Here is a 26,772-nt window from a genome sequence, read left to right as displayed (position 1 = left end):
AGACGGGGGCTTATTTTAACAATCATTTAATATGAGTCTGCCACCGCGGGAAAAAAAAAAAACAGCCACCTTCAATAAACCGCCGGGAAAGCTTTCAGGAATGTGTGAACTAACAAAGGGTTTGAACCATCTCAGGGCCGCAGCTTTTCTGTTTCTACGAAGAACCTCAAAACTGCTCATTAATACACAGTGCACAGCGTGTAAGCAGGGGGGAAGCTCCAAACTTCAAAACATGTCAACATCAGCATCTCGATACCGATACAGTCTTGTGTGATGAAAGCTGGGCACCCAGTGTTGAGTCTCTCCCACTGGCAGACATGTAAATGTAACCTTCCAGAAGAACAACTTGTTAATCACACATTGGAGGCCGCGGCAGCTACGCTGACAGAATGAAAGAAGATATAAAGCTGAGAATTATGAAGAGGTGTTCAGAGCTGACAGCTTTAATAAGAGACTACATGGATGAATTCAGTTTTTAACTCTCACAAGCCATGAACCCCCTTTTGGTACGTTTTGTTTCCTGTCACCTCACTTGCACATTTTCACTGTATTTTGTCTGCACAGCAGCTATGGGAAGATATTGTACCTGCGAGAGGGTGAGACGACTGCCGGCCCGTTTGTGGTATTTATTGGGGCTCTCGAACTGAAGGTCCTCCCACCGAATCCTCCACAGCATTCCAGCCAGCTCTTTCTCCAGCTTCAGTTTCCTGCGAAAAGGGAAAAACCAGGTGGTGAAGTCAACAAGGACAGCAGCACAAAGAACAAAGGAACAATCTCGCATAAAGTGGATTGGGGTTTCTGGGTTGTTGCGGAGCTGATGTTTTTACCACAGAATTATGACTTTGCGGGGTTGAATCTGAACTCTCTGGCTGCAGCGGTCTTTCTAATTCCACTTTTTATACAGTACATACAAATGAAATGAAGAAAAGTCCTTCAGAGGCGAGGTGGTCTGTTGACTCATGGTTTTATTTTCAGGGAAAAGTACATGGCATTTAAAAAAAAACATGGATTTAATCTGGCGAGTCACCTAAAACAAAGAGTTAATTATAGTGTTTGTGCAGTATCTCCATCTTTCTGGTGGTATATCCTGAGATAAGATCTGAGTGCAGAACGCTTCACGTGCGGCATTTCCATGCAATGACTGTACATGTGTTTATGCGTGGAGGCTTGTGTGTTTGCATTTTATTAGATCTTAACTTCACTGGGCCATATGCTCTACTTATTCAACTTTGATGAAGTGGAAAACTCAGTTTTTAGGGGATTTATTTTTTTTTGTCCTGGACAAAGGGCTCTTTCTTTAAAAAAAAATGCTGAAATAGGCAACAACTTTACACTGTAAACAACCATGGTGGAGTCATCGGATTTAAAATAGGTAACTTTATGTTCAGAAAATGTGGTCAAATCAACATTAAACAACTTCTGATCATTATTTCTGAGTGAAATGATGACTTGATTGAACGACATGCTGAGAAATCCTGTTTTCTTCTGCTTTGAAAAACAATGATGATTAGAATCCGCTCACATTTTTTATATTTAAAAAAGTCACTGAGAACAGACTGAAATGTTCTAACCTCATCTTACTGCTGACGCTGGTCTCAACTCAAACACTGTAAAAAATAATGCTTCCTTAAAACTGAAAGATTAAAAGTAACTGGATCAGTGAAACCAGTAAGACCAGTAAAGTGTCTTAAATGTCTTTTACAGATTTGTTCCAGCTCGAGCGTTACCATTTTCAAATAATGCGGTCAAACGGTAACTAATTCTCATCAACACTGAGTTTTTAATGGTCGTTGCCTCAAAAATAATACAAACAACAATGACACACAACTGTGTAACTCACAATGAAGTCAGTAGTTAATCATGTTAAGACTTTGGCACTGAAAATACTGTAGGCGAATTACTGCACAACTGGAAAGCATAAAACAGTAAATCACAGTTTAGGCAACAGTAACATAAACCTTACATGACATTTTGAAATGCTTTGCAGTGGCAAGTCGTAAGAAAGGGAATGAGACACATCTTAGATGGATTTATTGCTCTGTACGGTTCATAATAAGCATTTGAACTGTGCTAATATGAAGTGGCTGTATTGACTGAGCATCTGATTTAGTGATTTAAATATAAAGTCACACACTTATGAATTAAAAAGCAAACATTTGGTAAGTCTGTGTATTAACAGTTTTGCAGATTGAATTCCTGTCGTTGAAACTGAGCCAAAGCAATTGTAACAATGTGTCCAACTTGCTCAGTAACGATAAATGTTTTACAACTATTTATGAACAAGCTTTTACGTTTCTTAAAAAAGGTAACTAACAAGTGGCTGAATGAGACGACTAAATGTAACCACGCCGACTAGTCCGCCTTCACGGCCTTGTGGTTTGTACTCGCGCTGATGTGACCGTGGTCTCGTTGGTTTGTAGCCTAACGTTAGCTTTTTACTTCCGGCAATTGCATTCGTGCTTCAAAAATAATAGAAGTGGTGTTCATTTGTGAGGATTATCTTGCTAAAAATGTCATTTTCTGCAAAAATCCAAAATCCAATGAAACATTCCCATTGGCTTCTTGTAGAGGGAACCACTGCGATGCTAACTTCCTGTTGGACTAAAGAAACATGTCATCCCCGCAGCACTCTACATTTGGTCGTGTTAGGACACATTACGTATGTTATAATGTAAGAATGGCTTAGGGTAGTTATGTTATTTTACACTAGGTGAGGTTACCTATATATTACGTTCTCTAAGGTTTGTTAAATTGTGTTTTTTTGCATTATTTTGCGTTGTGTTGCATTTCGATGTATTACCTCGGCTAAGGAGGTTATGTTTTCGGTTCGGTTTGCTGGTTTGTTTGTGTTTTTGTCAGCAGGATTGCGGAAAAACTACTGGCGGACGAGTGTAGCACGGGGCAAAGGAAGAAGCCGTTACATCACAGGGCAGATACGTTATTGTTTAACGGTTCAAACCAGCCTGGGCGGAGGTCTGTGCTCTCTGAGTGCACTTACTCCGAGTGTTGTCACAGTATGTTCGTTTAGGTCAAGGTTTAGATCAAGTTATGTTACTTTACTGTCGTAGCATTATAATCTTATGCTGTGCTGTGTTAGGTCATATTATGTTATGTTAAGTTGACATTACGTTATCTCAGGTTTGCTATGTTATGCTGAGTTGTGTTAGTTTCAGGTTATGTTATGCGCAGGGTTAGTAAAAACAATAAATCCCTTTTGGCTGGTAAGGTTTTTTAAGGGTGGGTGAATAAAAGTGGAAAAGGATAGAAACTGCTACACAATGGAAAACAACCTCCAACTGTCTGCAGCCTAAACAGATGAATTCATCGAGTCATTTTCATGTCGGTTATATTTTTGACATGTTTTGAGTGTTATTTTTGTTTGTTGATCAGTCTGTCTGGCAAACCCCGAGCACCACACAGGGGAAGAGGCATTCCAGACTAAACTCTTACTACAGATTCCGGAGATTTTTTTTTTTTGGTGGGTGGGGGGTTCTTTCAGTTTAAAATACTTGAAATGAAAAACGAGCAGAGGCCATACATTCCAACCCAATCTAAAAGGTGTAAAACACTTCCAGATGGCTGCAGGAAATTATTGAAGCGTTTGCATATCACCGCATTTTAGCCTTTCCCCGAACCATACCAGTTGGCCCCAAACGTGTTTAAACTCATTTTCACCGGGGAAAACAGTGTCAATCCTGTAACTTTAATTTGCAAATACTCCAGGCCATGCCTATGTGCAACCATTTTGAGGGCAGGAAACACCATTTAACCACCAGTGCCCTCCAGCCCCATCCACCACCACCACCACCACCACCCCAAAAAAAAAAGGTATGTTTCTATTTAAGGAGCCTCGTTTAGAGACCTCTGGCAGCCAGAGGGGCAAAGTGTGGGGCTCCACACTGGGCCTATTGTTTCATAAGTCCCATATGTGAATACCTCTGCTGGACCAACCCCTCCATTAAAACAACAGAGCCACTGCTGCTCTGCTCAACATCCCCTCTCACTGCTGCTGCACACCAGACTCCAGCCTCTCGCTCAACAGCAACTGAGAGCTGCCGAACGCCCACCGAGTTGAATCTACTGAGTGCAGCGAGACGATATTTAACGTTGCTCCGTGAAAAGTAGAAATCAGTGAGCATTATTTCATTTTTACAGTGTTGCCTGTGTACAGCGCACGCTTTTGCGGCGTGCATAAGTTGAGCAAATCAGGTTGTCTTACTTCTAGAACTCTTGAAACCAGAGTTTTTCAGAAAATCTTAACTTAAAAGGCTGAATTTGAGGCTAAATGACTTATTAAGACATTTAAAAGGTCTGTTGCAGCGCATATATTTTTACAACAAATTAATACAATGAAACAGACAATTTAATACACAGTTTGCTTTTTATTCACCGAATTTTACTATGGTGCACATTTTACACTGGCAATAGTTGCTAGTTGTACGCTATCATGTCAGAGGAGCAACATATCCCCAAAACGATCCAACCAGCAACCAACTTCTGATACAAAATACATCAATAAGTTCACAGTATTGGGCTGCAAAGTTTTTGGTGCGTATTTAACCTTTTATGCCCGGTGAACTAGATTTAGAACTCATTATATTAATACAAAATGAATTAATATGAGTATAAAATCTTTATCTTTATTGAAAAAAAACATACAAACAAGCAGCAGCAAATATAAAATGGATAGAAACAATGATATATCTTCTATTAAAATGTTCCTATTAAAAATATATAAAATACATATCAATTTATCATTCTTATAAATTGCAACCCCCTCTGCATATTCTCGCTCTGAGAATAACTATTAACAGTGACAAAACTCCAAAGTGTTTTAAAAATAGTTTAGTGGTGTTTTTACAGGTCAAGTAGTGAACATGGAGGCCTCTCAGCAGCTGGATGGTTTAAGATGGAGTAAACAGCTCTGCTGTCGGCCTCTATGTCCATCATCAAAGCTCCACTGGTGTCTGCAAAAACAGGAAGGGATTCGTTAGCCTCTGGTGTCAAACAGAACCGTCACAGAAACATTTCAAACTTCTACTGATGGTGTTTTTCATCCCTTCTACTTGAACAGGTGGTTCACATTTACAGTTTCACAGTCTCAAGGCGCTTGAAGTCTAGTCAACAACCAATAAAAGAAAAATATTTTATGTAAATGATCTAAAGCTAAATATAGTTGGACTAGTGCAAATCTGTGGGTCAGGATCAAAAATGCATCACAGAGTTTCCCTGTTGGGTTCCCATAACATAAATAGACACTTGTTGCCATAAGTCATCAAATGTTACACTTGGATCCAAGATTTTTTTTTTTAACAAAATCCAAAGAAAAGAAGAGCATATTTCACAAAACTTACTGGCCAAGAGTCCAGGAAAAGTAGCGAGCTCGTTAGGAAACCACGCTGAGCTTGCTGAACTGTGAGCTGGAAAAAAAACCAGAGAAGAAGATGTCAATGTTTTCAGAATGAAGTGCACACTCTGCGTCTAATTATCTGGTAGTTATTTGATATTTAACAAGATTAACACAGATTCAGGTTCAGTGGATTTACCTCAGGCGGCTAGCTGCTCCTCCGTCTTTCTTCCAGCATTCTTCTGATCAAAATCCATTCTGATTGGCTGGTGATTAACACTTGTTTGTGTTAATAGTCAGTACTAGAAATGTGATCAGATTACCGGTTGTGATTTGTTAGTTAGAGCTGAGGACGGGAAATATAAATCAGCTCCTCCTTTAGATAAAAATAATAGTTTGTTAGTCGTGAACATGATTAACCGCCTATGTGAAGACACCTTTGAAGAAGTGAGGAAAAAGGGAAAAATAGAAACAAGAATTTTCTTTCATTTCATGCTAATTTCACCCATGACATGACCCAGAATTTAGCAATCCTTCCAGTAGCTTAATTGCTACGGGCATGCATGATTAACTTCTCGTGTAATTAAATGAGGCTCAATCTAGTTCTCATAGTGATTTCCATAAACAACAAGTAGACTGTGCCACTTGAGACACAGTAACGACTTCATTTGAATTTGCTTTTACAGCGGAATGCTTTGCACAAAGTTACAAATGAGGCAGGCAATTATTTTAACTAAAAGATACACAGCTGCTCGGGGGTGGCAACACTGACGCTTATTTAAACACTTAATTACAATTAGTGAATTCCATTTATTTTAGCTACACAATCTAGATCACATATGCAGTAAAACACAGCCTGCAGGTTTTCTATTACAGAGGCCACCTATGTTGTAACCTGATGTTGTTCTTGTTCAATTAAGTTCAGTTCTTGATGGCTGATTTTTGGATTCAACTAATGACTACTCTGCAAAACAACTGGACAAAGTGGACAAAATCCTATTATTTTAACCACAAAAAGCTTTTTTTCCACTCCATTTTTCTCTTAAAGGCACAACGAGTAAGATTTATAGGTTGCGGTTTGTAAAGACAACATTCAAAGTTGTCCCTTCCTCCCCGGCTCAGCAAGGGTTAAGTTGAACCCCAGATTCACTCACGTTTTGGAACGAGCTTTTGCACATTTCACATCACTATATTTGCGTTTATTTGGCAGTGTGTTACGATCTGGCACCTGGTCGCTACGTTTTTATACGGGTTGAAGCCCAGAAATGTCCAGAACACAGCAAAATAGGAAAATACACACTCCTAGTGGGTCATAAGTGATGATTGAGAGAGATCAATTTGTATGTCTATACATTGTTTTTTAGGAACATCCTACTCATTGTGCCTTTAACTGTTCAGTAAGGGTTTATGCAAATAAAAAACATTTTAGCATTGAAACATTGAAAGATATAGAAAAGAAAATGTGAAAATAGATGTGTAGACTTCACATATTTGTAATTGTAGATTGTAAATGTACGTGGGGACCAATACTGAGGACATGACCTCAGTGTCTGAAGCCACGATCAAGTGAAGTCATTTCAATTTTTATATCCCAAAATCGCAAATTTGCCTCAAGGCCTTTGCGATGTTTACAGCACATGACACCCTCTAAACTTCAGGTTCTTCTTGTCAGCGTACATCAGGAAACAACAGAAGAAAACAGAGAACTCTACCGAATGTTTGAAACAGTCGCTCTGCATTGGAAGCACGTTTAAAAAAAACGACTTTACCACAGAGGCAAACTATTACTTTTAGGACTCGCGCGCTGACATCGGCAGTGTGCGAATTATCAAAATAGCTGGTTCAGTTTTAATCCAGCGCAGAGGAAACGTAACTTCATGAGCACACTGATGATGGTTTAGTGAGAATAGCAGTGAGCATTGTTCTCGGCCAGTATATGAGCTCACTTGGCAGCTTCGACACACTTTGCCGCTGCTTTTACGCCGCCACCTGCTGAGCCGTTGCCGTGGTAACAATTGAGTAAATACCACACTGGCACCTATAGCGGCAGGACCCATTATCTCTCTCTCTCTCTCTCTCTCTGTCTCTCTCTCTGTCTCTCTCTCTGTCTCTCGGTCTTTGAGAGGAACAGAGCTCATCTCTGCGTGTCTGCTGTTGTGGAGCATCAGCTCGGTGCGATCAAACTCACCTGTAAATGAGGAAACTGGAGATTCCAAAGATGATGAGTGCTAAGCCGGATCCCACAGCGACAATACCCAAAACTGGCAGATGACCTGGAAAACAGCAGTAGAAGGATTCCACGCTCAGTTGTCTCTCACATGTTTAACAGATGTCCACATTGGGAAGAAAAACGAACACTGTGCTGTTAAAGACACAGCTGTGACTTCCTGAAGTACAGCTGCAGTGCTTTAGCAATCTGTCAACCACAAAAACCAACAACAATTTCACATAATTACACAGCTTTGGCATTCCTGATATATATATTTAAAGCCGTAATGGAGACTAATTATACCACCTGCTGTATATCACAAGATACGATACTCATCATTAGAGAAATATAATTTCTTACACTAATCAAAACCAGAGGATGTTTCACTTCTCGGCATTCATAAAAACAGTGAACTGAAGATCTGTAACGAGCAATTAAACTCTATATTATTCAGCAGGTCCACGCTTTGTGTCGCTGTGTGTGTGTGAGACGTTGTAAAGTGAAAAAAACAAAAGCAAAAGCACGACAAAATTACTTGTATAGGTTTAGCAAAAGATCATGGTTCAGCGTTTGGTTTTAAATAAGTATGTTTGTTACATTATATAAGTTACGGTTGTAAATTAAAATAAGTCAAAGTGGACTTTTGGTCTCACACGGGTCTCCTGGGTAAAAGTCCTGCGTATGTTTGAGTCACCAATCCACCACCCCTCCATTCGTGGACTTCTGCGGAGCATGATTACAAACCTATTCGCGATACATTAAAAACAAACGTAATCCGGAAGAAAATGTTTCCCTCAAAACGTAATGAACAATGCAGTTTCGTCATTAGAGAACATGTTTTAGGAGAACAGGCTGAGCCAGGAAACGTTCAGCCGAGCTTAGCAAAACGACTACAGCATACTGGCCTTCACTACGTCTACACTCTGTGGATGAGACACTGCTGCCATTGTGCTTTGTGTGTCCGTATATGTTGTTAATCATTCATATGTTTCCTTCACATTCCACAACACTCATTGTCATGTTCTGAAAGCGACACTGGAGAAGGCGACATCCAGGCTCTCAACCCTGCAAATTATTTGAGTCTGATTTATGGCTCCTCCACTCAGTATCCCTCCTTCACATCAGAATACATTTATAATTGCAGTGGTGTTCCTCCTCAGTTTATCATCTGTGACATTTCCCTCTAAAACTGTCACTCTGTTCAAGCAACAAAGACAACTCAGCAATTATCTTTCACATGGCTTGTTACTCCAGCAAATATTACACTTCTACATTTGCTCTTTCACTTCATTGAGGGAGAGTTGGGATGAAATTGAAGAAAACAACACATTTATCATCACAGCATCAATGAAAATATCCCAGTCCCTGTAGAGATACAGCGACAAACAAAGCATTAGTGCACTGTAATAGCCATCTGATGAGCGATTCAATCTCACTCTAAGTCAACAGAAAAAACATATAACTTCCTTGTCATAACTCTTTTCGTGCAATTTCCTGAAATCAGTGTGTCCATTAGTCAACCTTATGTAGCTGGTTTCACCTCAGTCACAGGTATAATCATCTGCAGGCAGATTTAACTGTTGACATACCATCATTGCAGGAGGGGTCGTCCGTGGAAAACACACAAGGCGGGTTATCCAGCGGTGGGCCCCCGTTGGGCCAGTGGATCTTCTCTGTCTGGGACCAAATGATGTCTTTGGTGGTTCCATTGTAGTACGCAACCAGCTGCAAACACAGAGGGAAATGCCCATTTAAATGGGTGAAAATAAAATACGTTGAGCCTGTTATACCGTAAGCTCACTTCACAGCATGTTCCTATAGACATTTATACATGTATTGTTGAGGACAATATTGATAACATTGTTTTTCATTGGCTGTGCAACGATAGAGAGAGTGCATATGTCACCTCCAGGCTAAAGCTTGTTACATTAGCACTTTTCAATAGAGGGTTTCTGTCATTGGTCTGAAAAAGTTAAATGTTTTCCTGGTTCTATATGCTATATATTTACTACTGCAATCACTATTAGAATTTGAACCTGTGATTGAACAAAGTTAAACAGCTATTCATATTTTAGCAAACGATGGCAATGTTGGTCGTTCAGTGAAAAAATAGTTTAGCATAAACTAGGAAATGTTAGCATGCTAACACACTAGACTAAGATGGTAAAAATTGTAAACCACAGCATGTTACAGCAGCATGGTAATTGTGAGAATGTTAGTTAGCATGCTAATGTTAGCATTTAGCTCAAAGCATTGCTGTGCCTCACAGAGCTGCTAGCATGGCTGTAGACTCTTATGCTAAGTTCCCTTCAAGTAACAGGCCACGAGTCATTTTCTAATGGAAGCTGGTGACATGAAGCTACAAACTGACGCCTGACCCTTGTCGCTGTGTGACGCACAGTAAATCAAAGTTGAGCTGGTTTCAACTTTTTGGTGAGATTGGTGAAGCGTCAACCAATCTTGTGTTTTTGTTTCACCATTTTCGGTCCCCTTCTCTCTCCCCACTATTCCTGCTCTGCTTCGATGTAGCGTGACAAACATCCTATATAGCGTCTAATATGTGAGCTTCTATTTGATGGTACAGCCTCAGGAGCAGCATCTGTTGTCCTGCTGTGAAACACGACTCCTGTGTTTCTAACTAGCCCGGAGGAGCTTTTATGTTTTCCACCCAGGCTCCCAGCGTGTTGCGTCGTCTCTGCTAAGACCCCTAAAGGCAGTCGACCTGACGTAGGGTCATCAAAACAAAGCAGAATGTCACGGGCGAAGGGGCAGTGGGAGCACCGTCTGAAATAGCAGCAGTATCTCAGTTCAGAAGCCTGTGTTTACACTGCACTCCTCCAACAATTCACTTCATGCTTGTGTTCACCTTTAAACCCCCTACAAGTCTGCCAGCTACACTATATACTGTAATATACACTATGTGGTCTAAGGCTCATGGATACCTGCACACTACGGGGCCTTAAACATGGGGGCATCGTTATGTTGAAACAGGAATGTGCACACTGTTACCTAAAACACCATTATATGCTGGAACATTGACGGGGAACTCCACCAGTTGTTTACAGGTCTTGGAGAGTACCAAGTTGTCAAAAAAAGCTTTTTGTCATTCCGAAAGGGAGCTGTGTGAAGTCTGATGAATTGCCTCAAGTGATGTCGCTGGGGTTAGTGTCATTTGGGGCTGAAGACTTCAAGTGTGAAAATGAAAGAAAATCTGGGGGTTTGGAGTTAGAAAGAGGTGAGCGCAGCAGACCTCTGTAGGCCGCTCCTCGTCTCTTCTTGATGCTAGCTGTTCAGGGTTACATCACTACGAGCATACCAGCCGGATCCCTGATAGAACTGTCTACTGTTTGTGTTGTATCGTGGGTATCGTATGCGCCAGGTTTTGTCAAGTCGTGCGTGGAATTAAAAAGGTGATATCTTTGCTGCATTGAATTTAACGGTTCATTGTGAGCCTGACAATGTTACAGGAGTGCAATGTGTAATCTCTGGAGTACTCTATTAAGATCTGTCATAACTGGGGGTCATAATTGGGGGCCTCGTCCAAACCATGAAAAACATAATCACAGAGGAATTTGGACATATGGTGTATTTCCCTGTTTTCTTGTCCTCACAGAAATAAGTTTTGTAAACCGAGTTTACAGTAAGATCATGTAACTATGTGTACAGATGTTTAAAACACCTGTTTATCCACTGTGGATCAAAACCAAATTTGAGTAATATTTTCTTCTGGTAATCATATGTAAAGTCAGAGTCATGTTCTCAGACTTTTTCCCATTTCAGTTGTTTATTATGCCGATAGTCATGTCAATTGAACAGTAATGTAAGATATGCATCTTGTCTTTTTTCCCTGATTGTTAACATACAGCATAGTCATGAATTTGACAGATTATTGAAAATTAACTTTGATAAAAACATAAAGATGACAAACAATACAAAAAATAAATAGTCAGTAATCCATCAAAACAATCTGCCTGAGTCATGTTGATACTGATATTGTATTTTATTATATTCAGCAGTCTGAGATTCTGAAAGTTGAAACTGACCTGTGATATTTTCAGCCAGGCGGCTGGCTACTCGGGTCAATCGGCCATATAAATGGACCAATTAAAAGCCGAGGATAAATTAGACCACGCGGTCACGCTGACAGCCTCTGAGGACCGCTATGAAATTCTAACTGAAGTCTACAGCTAACCCACTTCTTCTCCCCTCAGAGGAAAAAAAACACACACACTGGGGCAGTTCACAACACTGTTTGCAGAGCGCGACATACACAAATATTTTCATTGGACTGTGGGGGAAATTTGAGGTTTTATGCATCTTATCATTAGAGACGTCCGGACCAACAGAATATATCCCAGATAGTCATATACATAGGCTTTCATTGCTTCAAAGACAAGCAAAGGCTGAGGTTTGGAACTACGCATATCATGCTGTATTTAAAATGAGTAATAACATGAAGTCAATTAGCCCTCATTGTCAATTATTTGTGTCGACGTCTACATACTAAGACTGAAAATGATTCCTGAATAACTTCTACAGTTTATATCAAAAGGTTCCCCTGTGGGATAAATGACAACAAAGACTTTTTTGTATAGAACACATGATTTATGTTCATATCTTGATCAATATTATGAGTACATATGTGAGCGCAAAAGTAATTATTGTCACTAAACTGTTTATAATTCAACCACAGTTCTTTTCTGGTATCAACCGAAATGTGTTTGCAACATTAAGTATTGAAAATTGTCATGTACCAAAAGCTGGAATTGAATGTCCTTCGAAATGTGTAGTCTTGTTACCAGTTGTAGACTGTTTTATTTAGTTCATGTATAACTGCTTGTGCTTATTTTGCATTTAACGCACAGGAACTTTGACCTCTTTTGAAAAAAGCAAAAAGGTTGTTTTTGGGGCTGTTTTATGCCATAATTAGATCGCAAGTGTACAGAGATGACAAGATATGTGCGGAGAGAGAGAGAAATGGGAAATGACATGCAACAAATGTCCCCGACCAAACGGCATCCAGGTATGTTGGGATTCATGGTCGGCGCCTTGAACCCACCAGCCCCCCAAAATAAGGGTTTTGCAGAAAAAAAGGTTCATATTTCTGAAAGAACGGTATCATAAAAGTGGTGTTGGTAGTAACGCTTGGCTACCTTGTATCAGCACTAGTATTGAAAACCATGTAAGAAAAAGGACATCGCGGTAGTAACTAACCAAGAATAACACGATATGTAAGAAGAAGGTCGACTGAGGCCTTCCTCATTTGCTTATCGGCCCAGTCCAAGCCCAACAAAAACGTCTCGATGCCAAATCTGCTTACAAACTGCTGCAGCTCTCCGTGACACCCTGGGTGAATTGTTCCACTTTCAGTCATTTCAGTCCGAATACAGGTTTGATAGAAAACACATGTAAATTGTACATACTTTTCTATTAAAATCCCATCATTGTCCTGCAAAATGCACATTTTGTCAATGAATATTCTTGCACTCAAAATAAAGTTTGCAGAGATTGAGATCCATTCAGCTGACCCCTGTATTCGGGTCTTTATTTATATTAGTGTTTATTTGGCAGCCTTTAGCTCATTGACTTCCGTACTTTTAAATGAATTCCCTCCCTAAATTAAATCCTCTGCCAAACCTCCTGTTTCATACAAAAATATTATACAACCCAGTAGACAATTACAATCTATAAACAATACATTGGAGCTATAAAAGAGTAGTCCACATCCAAAATGTCAGTTCAATCATCTACTAACCCCCATATCAAACTCTGCTGAAGATCACAAACACGTTAAACACAACGTAAACTATCTCCGGTAACAGTGAAAGCGTGACTTACCCCGTACTCTCCTGTCTCCTGGTTGGTCATCGCCCACAGGTTGACGTCTATGTCCCTGGCGTTTTTGTGGTCTGTGGTAACAAGTCCCGTCACTCCTAAAAACACAAACAATATCTACATTCAGGGTCTGATTCAACATCATATACAGTATGGTTCTCATTACATCTGCTCCAATTCGAATTGGCATGATTCACTGTGCACACTGAGGGCCTTTTCTATGTCTTCAGGTAATTACGGCATACACTTAGATTCGTTGTCAACCCTTTTCAGTGCAATGCTTTTGGTATACTGATTTTGACATTTAGTTTAAGATGATTCTGCAGCTTCACTTTATCACCTTGTTGCTGTGTATCTTCTTGTCTCTTAACTACTCATCGCAGTAGAAAAACAAATTGGAAAAGAGTTGTAATGTGACCTCTAAGTAGAAAAAAAAAAGCATGTGCTGAGCCAGTATTGGATGAAAAAGCGTTTCCCTCTGTAAGCCCAGTAAACATTGTCAAAACATCCACACAACTTTCCATAATTATTTTCAACATTGGCCCTATTTTCCTTGTTTTTTTCCCCCCATCCTGCTGAGCAAAACAACCCTCATCAACCCTTTTAATCTGAGGCAACAACATCCCATTGTTCTGCTTCTTCCAAAATGATGTGAGCGCAGATCATCTGGCAGCCAACAAAGTAAACAAGCACCCACACCAAGCGTCAAATGGACGACTAACAGGAGTGCTTTGTGATAACTGTTCAATAACACTACAATTATTGTGTTTGAAGGGTTATGTTTTAATGACATTTTGGGTTCAATGGTGCTTCCCAATAACCACCAGCCGGGCCGGTCACTTGGTTTCACTGCATGCTTATTGGAGAGCGCCTTTCCCTGTTATCTGAGAGGCCGCCATGGCTTTTGTGCAGAATGATTCCCGCATTTACATATTTATCGATGGCAAGTTACCATTTTGCATGAAGTCACAAGTATATTTATGTGGAATCAGTTTGGCAAACACACAACATGTATCTTCTAAAACCTACTCTCATGTATGAAGCAGCTCTTACAAGTTAAACCACATTTGCTCACCCCAGAATCGGCGGTTCTGCATCCTCGTCGTGATGTTGATGCCGTCGTTCTGGGCTCCACCCTCCGCCAGCGTCTCCTCCAAGGCCATCGCGTACAGCACGAAACCATCATAGAAGCTGCCGGCGATGTAGTCCATCTGCGAGGAGAGAGGCGTCGTTTTGAACAACAGGGAAACAATAGGATCTTTTTTAATACAGAAGGTTCTGATTAAGACATTTAAAAAATACATTGAGCCAATATACAAGAGCCTGCTTCTGTGAAATAACACGATTTTGGCAGGTGAAAGTGCCCAATACCAACAAACACAATAAATGATAATTCATTTAAAATGTATCGTATATTGTGCTTTTGTGAAACTGCCATACTTAAAAGCTGAGATGAAAGCAGTAATAAAAAGAAAGGCATTAATAGCTAACATCATTGTCAATATCATTAACTGCTGGCAATTATACAGCACAGTGGGGATTTTTATCTTTCTCTTTTTTTTATCTTATAAAAGATTAAAGAGGTCGTGGTGCTGCTGTGAAAGCCTGCGGTTTTCAGAGACTGGAACCTACCAATGATGGCTCCAAATGCACGCCGAAATCCCTCTGCGCTCTGGCGTGGAGTTTCCTCTGGAAGTCCCTGTACTCTGGATTGTCAGGAGGCCGGTACGTTATGACGAAAACAGACTGGAGGAGACACAGATCAAGAGTTTGGGTGGAGAAATACAATATTCAGCCAAACTTTTCAGTCCAAACATTTGCCTCAAGTGGCCTTTGAAATGTGTCGATATATCACAAAAACAAGTTTTAGACATTTCTAGGAAATCGTCTGGCTTTGCTCTTAACAGGAAGAGCTAGATCGTTTTTCATGTCGCAACAGTCATTGGAAACCACCACAAAGCTCCACAAGCAATTAACGCTCTGAATAAAACATATTGCCATAATGAGCCCTATTACGGTTTGCAGACAAATTAACAACTTGCGTGATCAGGAAAAGATGGGAGGCAAAATGTTGTTCTGCAGTTCATATTGACGGATACAGATATCACTGTATTTGATGCTAAAGCTGTTTTATTCCTAATGGTTTCAACTTGAAATGTGTCTCCAATCTTAAAACAGCTTTCTTCTTGGCATAAATTCAATCTTTGTGAACAGACATAAGTATCATGGCACAAACTGCAATATGTTGAATGTGTGGAGGCTGATTAAAGTAGCTGTTTGACTATTTATTTTCTATAAGATATGAAAAAATACCGAAAGGGAAACTTTTCAACCTGGGGGCGATGTTCCAATGTTTTTCTGTCGGTCGAGTATTGCAACCCAGTCGTCAGGAAAAATGTTTGTATTTAATGTTTCTGAAAACCAAAAGATACATTGAATGTCAACTTTTTGAATCTAAATTATGTTTCATAATTGCGTTTCATATCAGCATCTTATTACACTAACAGAAACGTACAATGCCACGTGGTTGTCAAGGTTGTGAAAAGATCGGTGAGGTTTAGGCAACACAACTGGTTAAGGTTTGAAAAAACCTCGTAGTTTGTGATAAAATTATGACAAAACAACTTGTATAAAAGTGTCCATCGTTACATCATTGCCTTCACATGCTTTAACTGAACAAATTGAATTACTTTTTTTACTTTTGCGGTGCTGTACTTTTGCGGTGCATATTTCAGAGGGGCAAATATTAAGACTAAGAGGGTTTTCCAAGTGTGCCGATAAAAAGGTGGAGGAGATGTGTGAGGAGTTATGTATTAACACTAAGTCCCCTTTAAGTCCTGCAAATGGAATGCAGAGCTAGACATTCATTTTCCTAATTATTCTAAGTTAATATTTCAACTGTATTTTAATGTGTTTAAAGCAAACATATGCTGAGTCCATAATGACAGACATGGCCACTATTCATTTGATATTATGCAAGATTTTATATTCATAAGGCCGCTCGCCATCAAAACTTTGTGAACACTAAACTAAAAAGAATTAAGAGAAGCCAGTGTGACATTTAGGGAGATAAATTAGACGAGCAACACATCTGTGCCCACTCTGTCTCAGTGCACTCATTTGTAAGGCTAAATGGCTTCCTGTGAAAACACACCCCCCCCCATTCATTAATGTCAAGAGAGAATTTTAAGCCTTATTATGGTCCAAAGGATTGAGGGGGGTCTTTTTCCCTTTTATGGCATAAATGATGAAGCCTCCTAAGATAATCAGTTAGAGTGCATATACAAGTGTCATTACCATAAAAGCTTCCCATGATTTAGATTAGTTTTAACACACTTCTTGGAACATGTGATATTTAATCAGAAACAATGGATCCTGAAAGTATTTCAACCGATTGTGAGCTGGGTTTGAGGACTTCATTCTGTGTTATTCAGTAAAGTAGGGCCTGAAAAATATGATGTGGTCCAGAGGGAAAACGAACAGAAACAGAGAGTAAAATATGCGTTGTCAGAGACATCCAAGTCTCATGCCAAATGGTGGTTTTGGTCTTGTATAATTTCCTGCCTCCAATTACAAAGCGGGTGAAGCTATGACAGTCCACATTCAATAAATCTGCAAAGAATGTGAACACGGTCTTAATTCTATCCCCAGATGCATGGCTGCTGCTGCTGCATACTGTTATGTATGCGTGCCGATGTGCATGCATGTGTGTGGGTGTTCTGTGGTCACTGTACCTTAAAGACCTTGATGGGATCGGCCCAGTCAGCGTCGGAGTTCTGCCACGGTTTGCGATCCGCCAAGCTCTCCGCAAACACGTCCAGATAGAAAATGGCGTAGTTCTCCGGGTCCTGGATCTCCCTCTGAAACAGCTTCATGATGTTCAGGAAAGTGTCCAGGGGCCCGCAGATGTATACGACTGCAGACAGAACAACAGAAAACACATTGTTTATCCTGAGCGCTCACTTGATTTTCTGAAGGCAATAGATTGTTCTGTCTTCTTTTGGATACACTCAAGATATCGAAACGAGTCCGTTTGTATCGGAAAACAGGTAAGAAAACAAAACTTGAAGGTCTCAATGCTCGATGAGACGGAGATTGTGCAGTGGAACAAGTGAAAGTGTTGGTGGACAAATGTCACTTGCCCTGCATGCAAAGTTGAAGACCACATCTACACCACAGGGCTTGACACACTGTTCTGATTTTTTGTCTCCATCTGAATTTGTTTGTCCACCTGTTTATTTTTTTGTTTCAGCAGTGAGTCATATTTGATTATTTTCACTGAAAACAAGCGGTAAGCACTCATGAATAAATGCCAGATGTAAGGCCGTGCAGAGACCGATCAGCATCTGCATGACAGGCAACAACAAGACGGACAGAATAACTGAGGCTGAAGAGCAGGAGGTGGGCTAATGGCTTGGACATCCACTAGGACTGAAAGGTCCACTGGAGCAGTGGGAGGAGCCTGTAGCAGGTGAGCAGAGTTTTACTAGCCTCTTTGCTAGTCGATACACTCCTTGCTTTGTTGATGTTTTGCCCCAAATCCCCAAAATTTCCTTTCAGCTGGCTCTGCGTGTGTTGATGTTCTGAACCTCAGCTGTGACCTGTGCTGAGTTTCAAAACATCCACAGTGAGCTGGGAGGAGATTTGGGGGGAGATCGTTCACTTCTTTTCGTTCAAATATTGTAATGTTCAGTGCAGAGTGCTGTAAGGCATTCAGACCTGCACATTTACTGTGGCTGGACTTGCCTCTTTGTGTTTCAGTTTAATGCCTACGCTTCTAGCTGACCAATAATAACCTGTTTAAACCAGAGCTGAGTGCCATATTTTCCACAAATTGTTGTAGTTCGGCATCCTGAAATCAACAGCATACCATGAGTAGTAGATAATACACTTGGATGGAGAAGTAACATATTCGGCCAGACACTTCAGTCCAAATATTTGCCTCAAGTGACCTTTGATTCTGTCTAACTGTCGATTCTGCTATCGCAAAAACAAGTTTTAAACATTTCTAAGTAGTCCTCAACATATATTTCAATTATTGCAATGTCGGATTCAAAGAGAATAGGTCTGACACAATCTTCACCATCATATGCAAAAATAAAAACACAAACAAAATCAAACATCTATCGGAGGCAGCAAAGAAGCCAAAATCGAGCCAGAAATCCTTCAAAGACGAGGGTGAATGTTGGTTCAGAGTAACTTCTCACAGTAGAAACAGCCAAAGGAAGGAAAGGGATTCAAGCAACACTGCAACAGCATCATTCAGCAAATACCAAAAAAACAACACGTTTAGGGTAGAATGACACTACTAGCGGCTGTAGGAGTTATGACTCCGTTCTAGGTGCAAAAGGAATTATTGTGACGTTATTATAGAGCAACAAAGTCTTCAGAGGGAGAAGGTCGGGATGGATTGATGGGTCAAAACGTTGGACTTTAACACGGGCGCCGCCGTTCGTTTCCTGTTTCCAATTGACACGATTGCTCTGACAATCACCGTGTTTGTTGCCTGATATTAACCAATTCATGACTATTGCAACCATGACGACAGATGTCCTATAACCTCAACATAAGTTCAACCATAGAGGTGTAAAAGCAGAAAACAGTAATGTTGTGGCGTCGGATCAGAAAACGAAACATATTGTGTCATTGGTTTTGGAGGACTTGTTGATGCAGTTGTAGTTTTTTGGTTCTACTGTCCTCAATTGTTAAATGCTGTCTAAACACAAGCAGCCATACAAGAACTTCTTCTACATAAAAAATAATCAAACATTTTAGACTCTATTTTTGTCAACTTTACTTGACATTTTGGGATTCTTGGTACAGCAGACACATTTCAGCTAGCACCAAAAAAAGCAGTGAGTTTCAGCACCCACGCCTACTCACAGATGAAGAGAAAGTTAGACATTTTAGCTTTAAACTCAGAGGGCAGGCAGACACTGTCTTGCTCAAAGACACCGCAACAACACGTCATTGTTTGCTGCTGTAGGAATCGAACTTGCGACCTCTGTTACAGCCTCTGACAGTGTCTCTACCCACTGCCTTCACCCTGCCACCTACACCCTCGTGCTGCTGAGACATGACTAAGAAAACGTAGCATTATTTCCACTCGCAGCGTATGTCGGAGTGGCTGCTGCCAGCTGCTAGGCAGTCCTCCCAGTTCGCAGACATTTCCTCATGTGTTAGACCAAAGTCGGCTACCGCTTAGAACCCAACTCTCATGTATTCCTACATGGTTCACCATGCCAAGGAGTCCTGCTGTCTCCTGGACCGCTCCCAAAATAAATGTGCTGCACAGCCGGGGGGGAAAATGTCTTCCTGTGTTGTAGCAGTCGCACAGTCCATGGACCTGCAGAGGCTTTGCTTCACACAAAAGCACATTAAAATGTTTGGTACAAGTTGTTCCACTTCGCAGACTCCGAGAGGGTGATCAAGCCTGCTCCTGCTCTCTGCACTGCAGAAAACATCCTTCCTGCATAATTTAGCATGTTATTAAGTCCCATATTCATATTTTTATGAGCCAAATTTGTTTGAAGTATATATTACACAATCAAGTCTCATTTTTACCTCCACTAAGGAGGCAATGTTCTCAATACTGCTTGTTTTTGTCTGATATGGCAAGAAATCTTAAAAACGTGTTTACAGACGTCTCCGGTTGAGTCAAAGAACAAGTGCTTTGTATTTCTATTCGGGATTTTCGTGAAGAATTCTCTATTAACTACTGCACTTAAAATTGGTGCATTCCGTATATCAAGTGATTTTCTGTCTCGTTGTGTATTTAGATGTATGACAGACCTATCTTCTATTATTAAAATAGCCCTCACAATAACGCACATACTGAGGGATCGTTAGACTATGAGATATGACATTGATAACAATGCAGTCCGCCATTTTTCAAGATAATGACGCTACAGAATTGTGCCAAGGAGAACAAATTGATAAAACATAAAGAATTATCTCGCCTCATAAGGAAAATACCTCCTGACAGCTAAATAACAGAACATATAACTTGTTTTTTGGGGGGTAACTGTAACGGTGATAGTGGCATTGGGGCATTTTTACACTGCATTAATTAGCCTAGCGGCTTGCTTTGTCACAATAGTTAGCCCTCTTACCCACCAAGTTATACAGTGTGAAATGTACACAGTTGCTTGTTTAAGTCCTTCCTTCATAGGCCTACCGGTTATAATGTCCATCTTTTAAACTATCCTCATGGGGTGGACAACATTTTAAGAACACCTCAACACAACACAATTCAGCAGCAGCACAAACTACATCCTCCAAAATAAGTATTGACCATGTTGATTACACACTTATCCAAACACTTTAATAAAAAAAATTTAATTACTGAAGGGATTCTTTTCTTATATTAGGCCACATCAGTGTGTATTATTGCTTACTTGTTTGCAATAGAGTTTCCTCTTGTTTGAGGAAGTTAGGAAGAGTAAGTGCCTTGAAACCAGACAATTTAACAAGCAGAACTAAATAACATTTGACTGTATAAAGTTATGAAAACAGGCTGTTTTGCATTGGAAACGGCTGATTTTTCCATGAAAGACTCATAAAGAAGAGTGAGATAATCTCATGCGAGTTCCCAAACAGGAAGCAAGCCAAATATCACGCTCAACATGTATTTGTCGCCTTCTCGATTGGATTGTGCAGGATTTCAACATGACTTGTGTTGTTTGTCTTGTCTGAATCTTTTTCTTTCGAAAAAGATTATCCTCCAGCTCTTTGTTTCTTCATGCTCTAATCCGTCTGGGGGGCTTTTACGACTCTGTTGTAAAATATAAGACTTAATGCTTTGCCTCTGCGGCCTTTGTCGGCATAGACAATTTATCACAACCAAATATGTGAAAACAACATCAAGATTATCTATCCGTCTGCTATTGTTGCATCCTGGGAGTGTTTTCACAGGAAACAGGATTCCTGTAATTACACAGAGGCACTACCCGAGCTTCATTGTGAAGAGACATTCTTTTCACCTCTCACTGAGAGCTGCAAAGTACTGGCATGTGTACCTGCTTCCATCTCATACTGTGTCCAGAGCTCGAAGAGAGGCTCCAACCCTATGGAATTTCACTTGTGATGCTCACTGCGCAGAACAATTAAATAAATAAATATAATCAACAAACGACAGAAACAATGTCCCTATAGCTGACATCAGCAGAATACAGCTTTTGCAGGGACTGTCTCTTTGGTAAATAGCAGTTTCAATGAAGACTGTGAGAGTGTGAAGACTGGTCTCTGTCTCCGAGTGTTATGACATGTGAGATAATGATGAAATAGATTATCAGATCAGCAGAACGGTTACAATACTACAGAGTGAGAACACTCTTTAGTCGTGTCTAGGATGGATTGTGGCATCAACTTCAACAGTGATTCTCTGAAATGTTGACATTTTGAAAACAGCCGTATCCTGTGAGTTTACTGTTGGATTAACTGGTTCTGGGACCGCAGTGCACAAATTCACTGTTGGGCCCCTGTTGACCCCCAGTCAGCTACCATCCAGTAGGCCTAAGTATGGACCCTGTCAATGCCAAATTCCCATTGAGGGATAAGTTCACATTTTTCAGGTCTATCTTGATACAATACTCCCTCATTGAAATAGTTATTGGTTGCAGTAAAAGTCATTTTATTGCAAAAACATCCCCGTTCTGAATCGACGGACAGTTCTTACCAGCAGAGCAGTAAACTTCTTTTTCCCCCCACAGTTCAGGAAATAGGTGAATTCAAGAGTTTTTTTGTAAGTGGACTTACTTGTTCAACTATCAGTTGTCAGTTTCATTCATGAATGTCCCAATTATTGTCTACATTTTTCTGTTGCCATTTTTCTGGCTCAGACAGATAAAGTCCTCAACGTTAATACCGCAAACAAAGCTCTGCTTGGCTTGATTGTCTTTAGCGCCTCTAGAGGTGTAGCTCTTTGTGGGGCGATGTCGGTAGTTCTTTATCAGATGGATTGCCGCGAAATGTAATGGATCTGTCTTCTTTGCTTTTGTGTGAAATATCTTTATAACAAATGGATGGATACTGTGAAATTTGGTGCAGATATTTAAGGAAAGTCGGGGAGGACTAGTCATGACTCCGACCTGATGATGGCGCTGATGAAGAGCCAGGGGATCACCAATTTGTCGGACCACAATGCAAAAATAATGACTTTCCCATCAGCCTCAGCTGTACTTGTGCTGCAAGTGTTTGCTTGCTAACATACTAAACTGAGATGGTGAACAGGCCAAAACATTTAACCTGCTGCTACACAGCAACATGTTGACATTGGCCTGTACAGCCAGAGCTATTCAGCAGTGATTTAGCGGCCTTGAACCTCAACAAGACAGGGCTACAAAATAACATTATGGACTCATGCAGGACTTGTCTTAGTTGATATTGTACTACGCTGGTGCTAAATTCCCTTCCAAATGTGCAATTAATCAAACTCCCACAAAACATTGACATGCAGAGGACCTGGGACGTTTTCGGGGGGGCCAGAAGGCAATGAGCTCATCGAATGTTTAATGTAAAATCAGCAGTAGCTACTTCCAGCTGTCAGAAGGAGTAAAAAGAAGGCAGTGGAGGAGTAATGTCTCACATAAGGAAAAATACTCAAGTAAGATTCCCGAAAACTTGAATCCAACATCTGCATTTACCAGGCATTAAAATAAAGGAATTTGAGGAATGTAGAGGTGGTGGTGGGGAGGGGCTGCAACGGCACATAATGACTTGGTCAGCTGTCAAAGCTCCAATGATGTGTGGCTTCACATTAAGAGCCCCAGTTTTCCTTTCCCACCTCGGCTCAGCCTCTTGCCGTTTGAACCCAGCCAGCAGTCGGGTGACATTACAGAGGTGATGGCCCAGAGGTTATCTGCTGGGATAACAGTGAGCTGACTGCCGAGCCGGGACAAGCACCGACAAAACCATTAGCTTCCGTGACCTCCAGCTCACTGCGGTAGCTCCATAATTCATTTGGGAGAGAGGGGGGGGGGGGCACCCTACCCTTCACCTTGCTACACCGCCCTTTAATTACCTTTACGCTGTGTTTATTCCATTATTTGTTGACGCCGTTACTGTAACAACAGATTAAGCTGTTTAAACAGTTCTGGCTTCACAGTGCCAGAACTGGTTGGAAGCAGAATTTGCCCTGAGATGTTGAGCTATGGTTCCAAATACGATTCCCTCCAAACGCTCCCAGAAGTATTGAAAGATAAATATGTTTGCACACTCCCATGCATGCACTATGGCTGAATATCAGGATAACCTGTACGCATTATTTCATGATACATCAAAATTGAGGGGAAAAAACATGATATTTACGATATTGTGTGTAACAGCAACAACAACAACAATCTCAGAGAAGCATGTAATACTTGACAACATTTATATCGATGGAAACCAGTGAACCTTCCCAAAAAGACAGCAAGTCAAAGGGTTATTTTCACAACGTGGAAACCCAAAAGCTGCCCCCAGCTTATGACTGATAGAGCATTGGTAATTATTTACTATTAATAAAGCCAATAGTTACTAAGACGTACAGGGATTTGTCATTTTGCACACTTTGCTTCAGCAGTATTTTATTTATATATATATATATATATATATATATATATATATATATATGATGCACTTAATCAGCTCTTGTATGATCTCTGTCTCTTCTCATGCACAAACAAATGTTCAGAATCCAGACCCTCAGTCACACAGTTTGCACAACAGCAGTGAAGATGAAGTCAGCCACACAATGTTTCCAGTTAATTAAACTTAAGGCGAGAACACTGATGGGTTATTTAACAGCGACTCCGCTGTGTGATTTACGCCTCATCAACAAACAGCTGTTAAAAACAAAATGACTGTTGAGCAACTCAAAATGAATTCCATTGACCATTTAGTTCCCCTCATTTTAAGTCCCTTCGGTAGTTTTAAGGGTGGGAAGTCATGTTATACCGCACTGCTGACAGCTTCAGATATAATCTGTATCATCTTGTGCCAGCTCCTCATTTGATGTTTCCACTGAGTGAAACAGTCACACCAGGGCAAGACTAAATGGACATGTCTTGTGCATACTTTTACTCACAATTCCATAAAAGTCATCCTGACACATTTTGTATCTTTGGGAACTTTGGCATCTCCACTAGAAATATGTAAAGTAAAGTAACGTTTGGCTTCACAGCGTGAGGTTGTACTGACGTACACATACATTGACTCCTTTTTGGATTTTTCTGCAGCCGCGGCTTTTTCTTGCAGCCGCAAGAATGCATAAAGTGAACCACACAAACAAGGCATGTTTGGGCTGAGAGGGCACCCATATGACCACAACCCCTGCGTCTCTCTCTCTCTCTCTCTCTCTCTCTCTCTCTCTCTCTCGCTCTCTCTCTGTAAAGAGCGCAGGTGGTGGTCCTCTGCAGGCAGTAAACCTGCAGCAGACTGCCCACAGCCTAAACATTCCTCTGTAATAACTCCGGCATAAACAGGCTGCTCCCTGCACCTATTCCAGTCAACCTCTTGTCTGTATCTGCTGGGAAGTGTGACCTCACTGAAGAGCGGAATCTCCCATTGCAGCATTTCTTAAAAGCAACGCTCCAAATCTAACAGACATGCTTTATGAAACTGTGTTCCTCCCTCGCAGTTTAAGGTCGACTGATGGACTGATGGGTCATTTTCCTCAAAGAACAGATAAAGATATGGCTGCAGGCGTGAGATCATTTAACTAAACCGCTTCCCAGATCCTCCATTAAATGGGAATCTCCTTCTCCATCCGCTGACACAATCTTTATAGTGACCAGCTGGGGATCTGCTCTATTTCGAGATAATGTCACAGTCTTCAAAAACAAGCTTGTGTAGGGAACTAAAAGATAGTTTTTAAAGAAAACGAAACTAAGAAACTCAGGTTTTGTTTTTGTTTGAACACCACAGGTCTAAATATGCATGAAACGTGCGCTTTGCACCCGGATTTAAAACTTTTCATCACACTTTTGCCTTCAGCATTAACTTACTTCTCCCGCGCTCCTTCATGAAACTAATAAGATCCTTGTAGTATTTGTAGTCGTCCTCGTACGGCTCGGCCTCCACCGTGATGTTCATCTCCCCTTTCAGGTTCAGGTAGATGCCCTCCGACAGAAAGTAGTGCGGCCGGTCGTCCTGCCGCAGGTCGTGGAAGATCACCACAGCCCGGGACGTCCAGTTGAAGTGCGTGTGCAGGACGTTGGCGAAGTCCCCGAGCTTGGTGGTGGACGGCCCGCTGCGCACGATGGTCCGGTATTCCTCTCGCTTGTCGAAGCCGTACGCGGGCCCTCCGGCTGTGATCAGCGGGAGTTTCCAGTGGGACGCGAAGCGCCCCACGGAGGCAAGCGGGTACACGCACCCGGGTCCGAAGAAAGCGTCCGGACGGATGTAGAGCTTGGCATCCACGGCCACGACCTGCGCCCGGCTCTCGGCGCACGAGCCCGCGATGGGGTCCTCCGTGCTGTAGTTCAAGATGTTGATGAAGCGGCCGAGCAACAGTCCGTGTTTGCTGTGCAGGTCCTCGTGCGCCATGAGGATAGCCGGGAGGACGCGCGGCAGAGCCCACGGGTACTTGTGGTGGTTGTCCGGGAGCATCACCGCCACGGTTATGTTACCTCTGCAGCCGGGGAGGAGGCAGCAGGACAGCGCAGCGAGCAGGCAGCATCCCAGCGCGCCTCTGCATCCCATTTCGCGTCCCAGTTTGGAAAGTACGGTCACGGAGAGCGCACCGTTTGGAGATGAGACACGGCCGGCTTTAGCGCCCTGACGCCACACCATAAGTATCCGTCTCCCAAACTCTCTGTCTCCTTCTCTCTTTCTCAAACGTCAAACAAAGTCGGTAAGGGTATCATCCTGTAGTGCCAGCGCGGCGGTGCCATGCGTCTCCGCTGCGTAAATCCACGTGAAATGAACTTCCCGTACTTCCCAAAGCGACTCCTCCAGCGCAGCGTGGTCCTCACACTGATAGCCTCTCGGAGAGTGATAACATCCATCCAGATGACTGCAACTTAAATCAGTGCAGCCTTCTGCTCGGCCCCCACGCGTCACACACTGCAAACAATGTCCACCTCCATTAGTCAGTTGACCATTGGGAGCAAAGTGATTATCCCTCAGGTAAATATGTTACATAATAAGGCAGATCCTGATCCCTTCTAAAAAAAAAAACTCACAAATGAAACTGCACCGGAGACCAGAGGATGATCATGTTAAATGAAAAAAATGGTGACAGTAAATTAAAGTGCGACAGACTGGATTACATGTTAAAATATTTGACAAGCCTATTTTCCCCCCTTTTTTGCAGTGTATGAATTAAATTCTCAAAATGGCCATTAGTCGCCCCCTGTCTGCCATTTCACACAGTGCAGCGTGGGTTGGCTAAAGTCTCCTG

The 26,772-nt window shown here is 41.4% G+C and overlaps 1 protein-coding gene across 1 annotated transcript in view; it reads right to left on the bottom strand.

Moving 5' to 3' along the window:
- Positions 1-26,313, bottom strand: part of npr2 (natriuretic peptide receptor 2) — a 50,948-nt gene extending 24,635 nt beyond the window's left edge. Inside the window, 8 exon segments of the mRNA XM_079179494.1 lie at positions 587-707; positions 7,536-7,620; positions 9,146-9,281; positions 13,395-13,489; positions 14,467-14,602; positions 15,024-15,137; positions 17,126-17,307; positions 25,376-26,313. Of these exon segments, the coding sequence (XP_079035620.1) occupies positions 587-707; positions 7,536-7,620; positions 9,146-9,281; positions 13,395-13,489; positions 14,467-14,602; positions 15,024-15,137; positions 17,126-17,307; positions 25,376-26,162 (1,656 nt within the window). The 5' untranslated portion in view covers positions 26,163-26,313.
- Between the last annotated feature and the right edge of the window lie 459 nt (positions 26,314-26,772).

The sequence above is a fragment of the Pholis gunnellus genome, assembly GCF_910591455.1.
Source record: "Pholis gunnellus genome assembly, chromosome: 18".
NCBI lineage: Eukaryota > Metazoa > Chordata > Actinopteri > Perciformes > Pholidae > Pholis > Pholis gunnellus.
The sequence above is the reverse complement of the archived record's forward strand: the minus strand, read 5'-3'. Positions and strand labels throughout refer to the sequence as shown.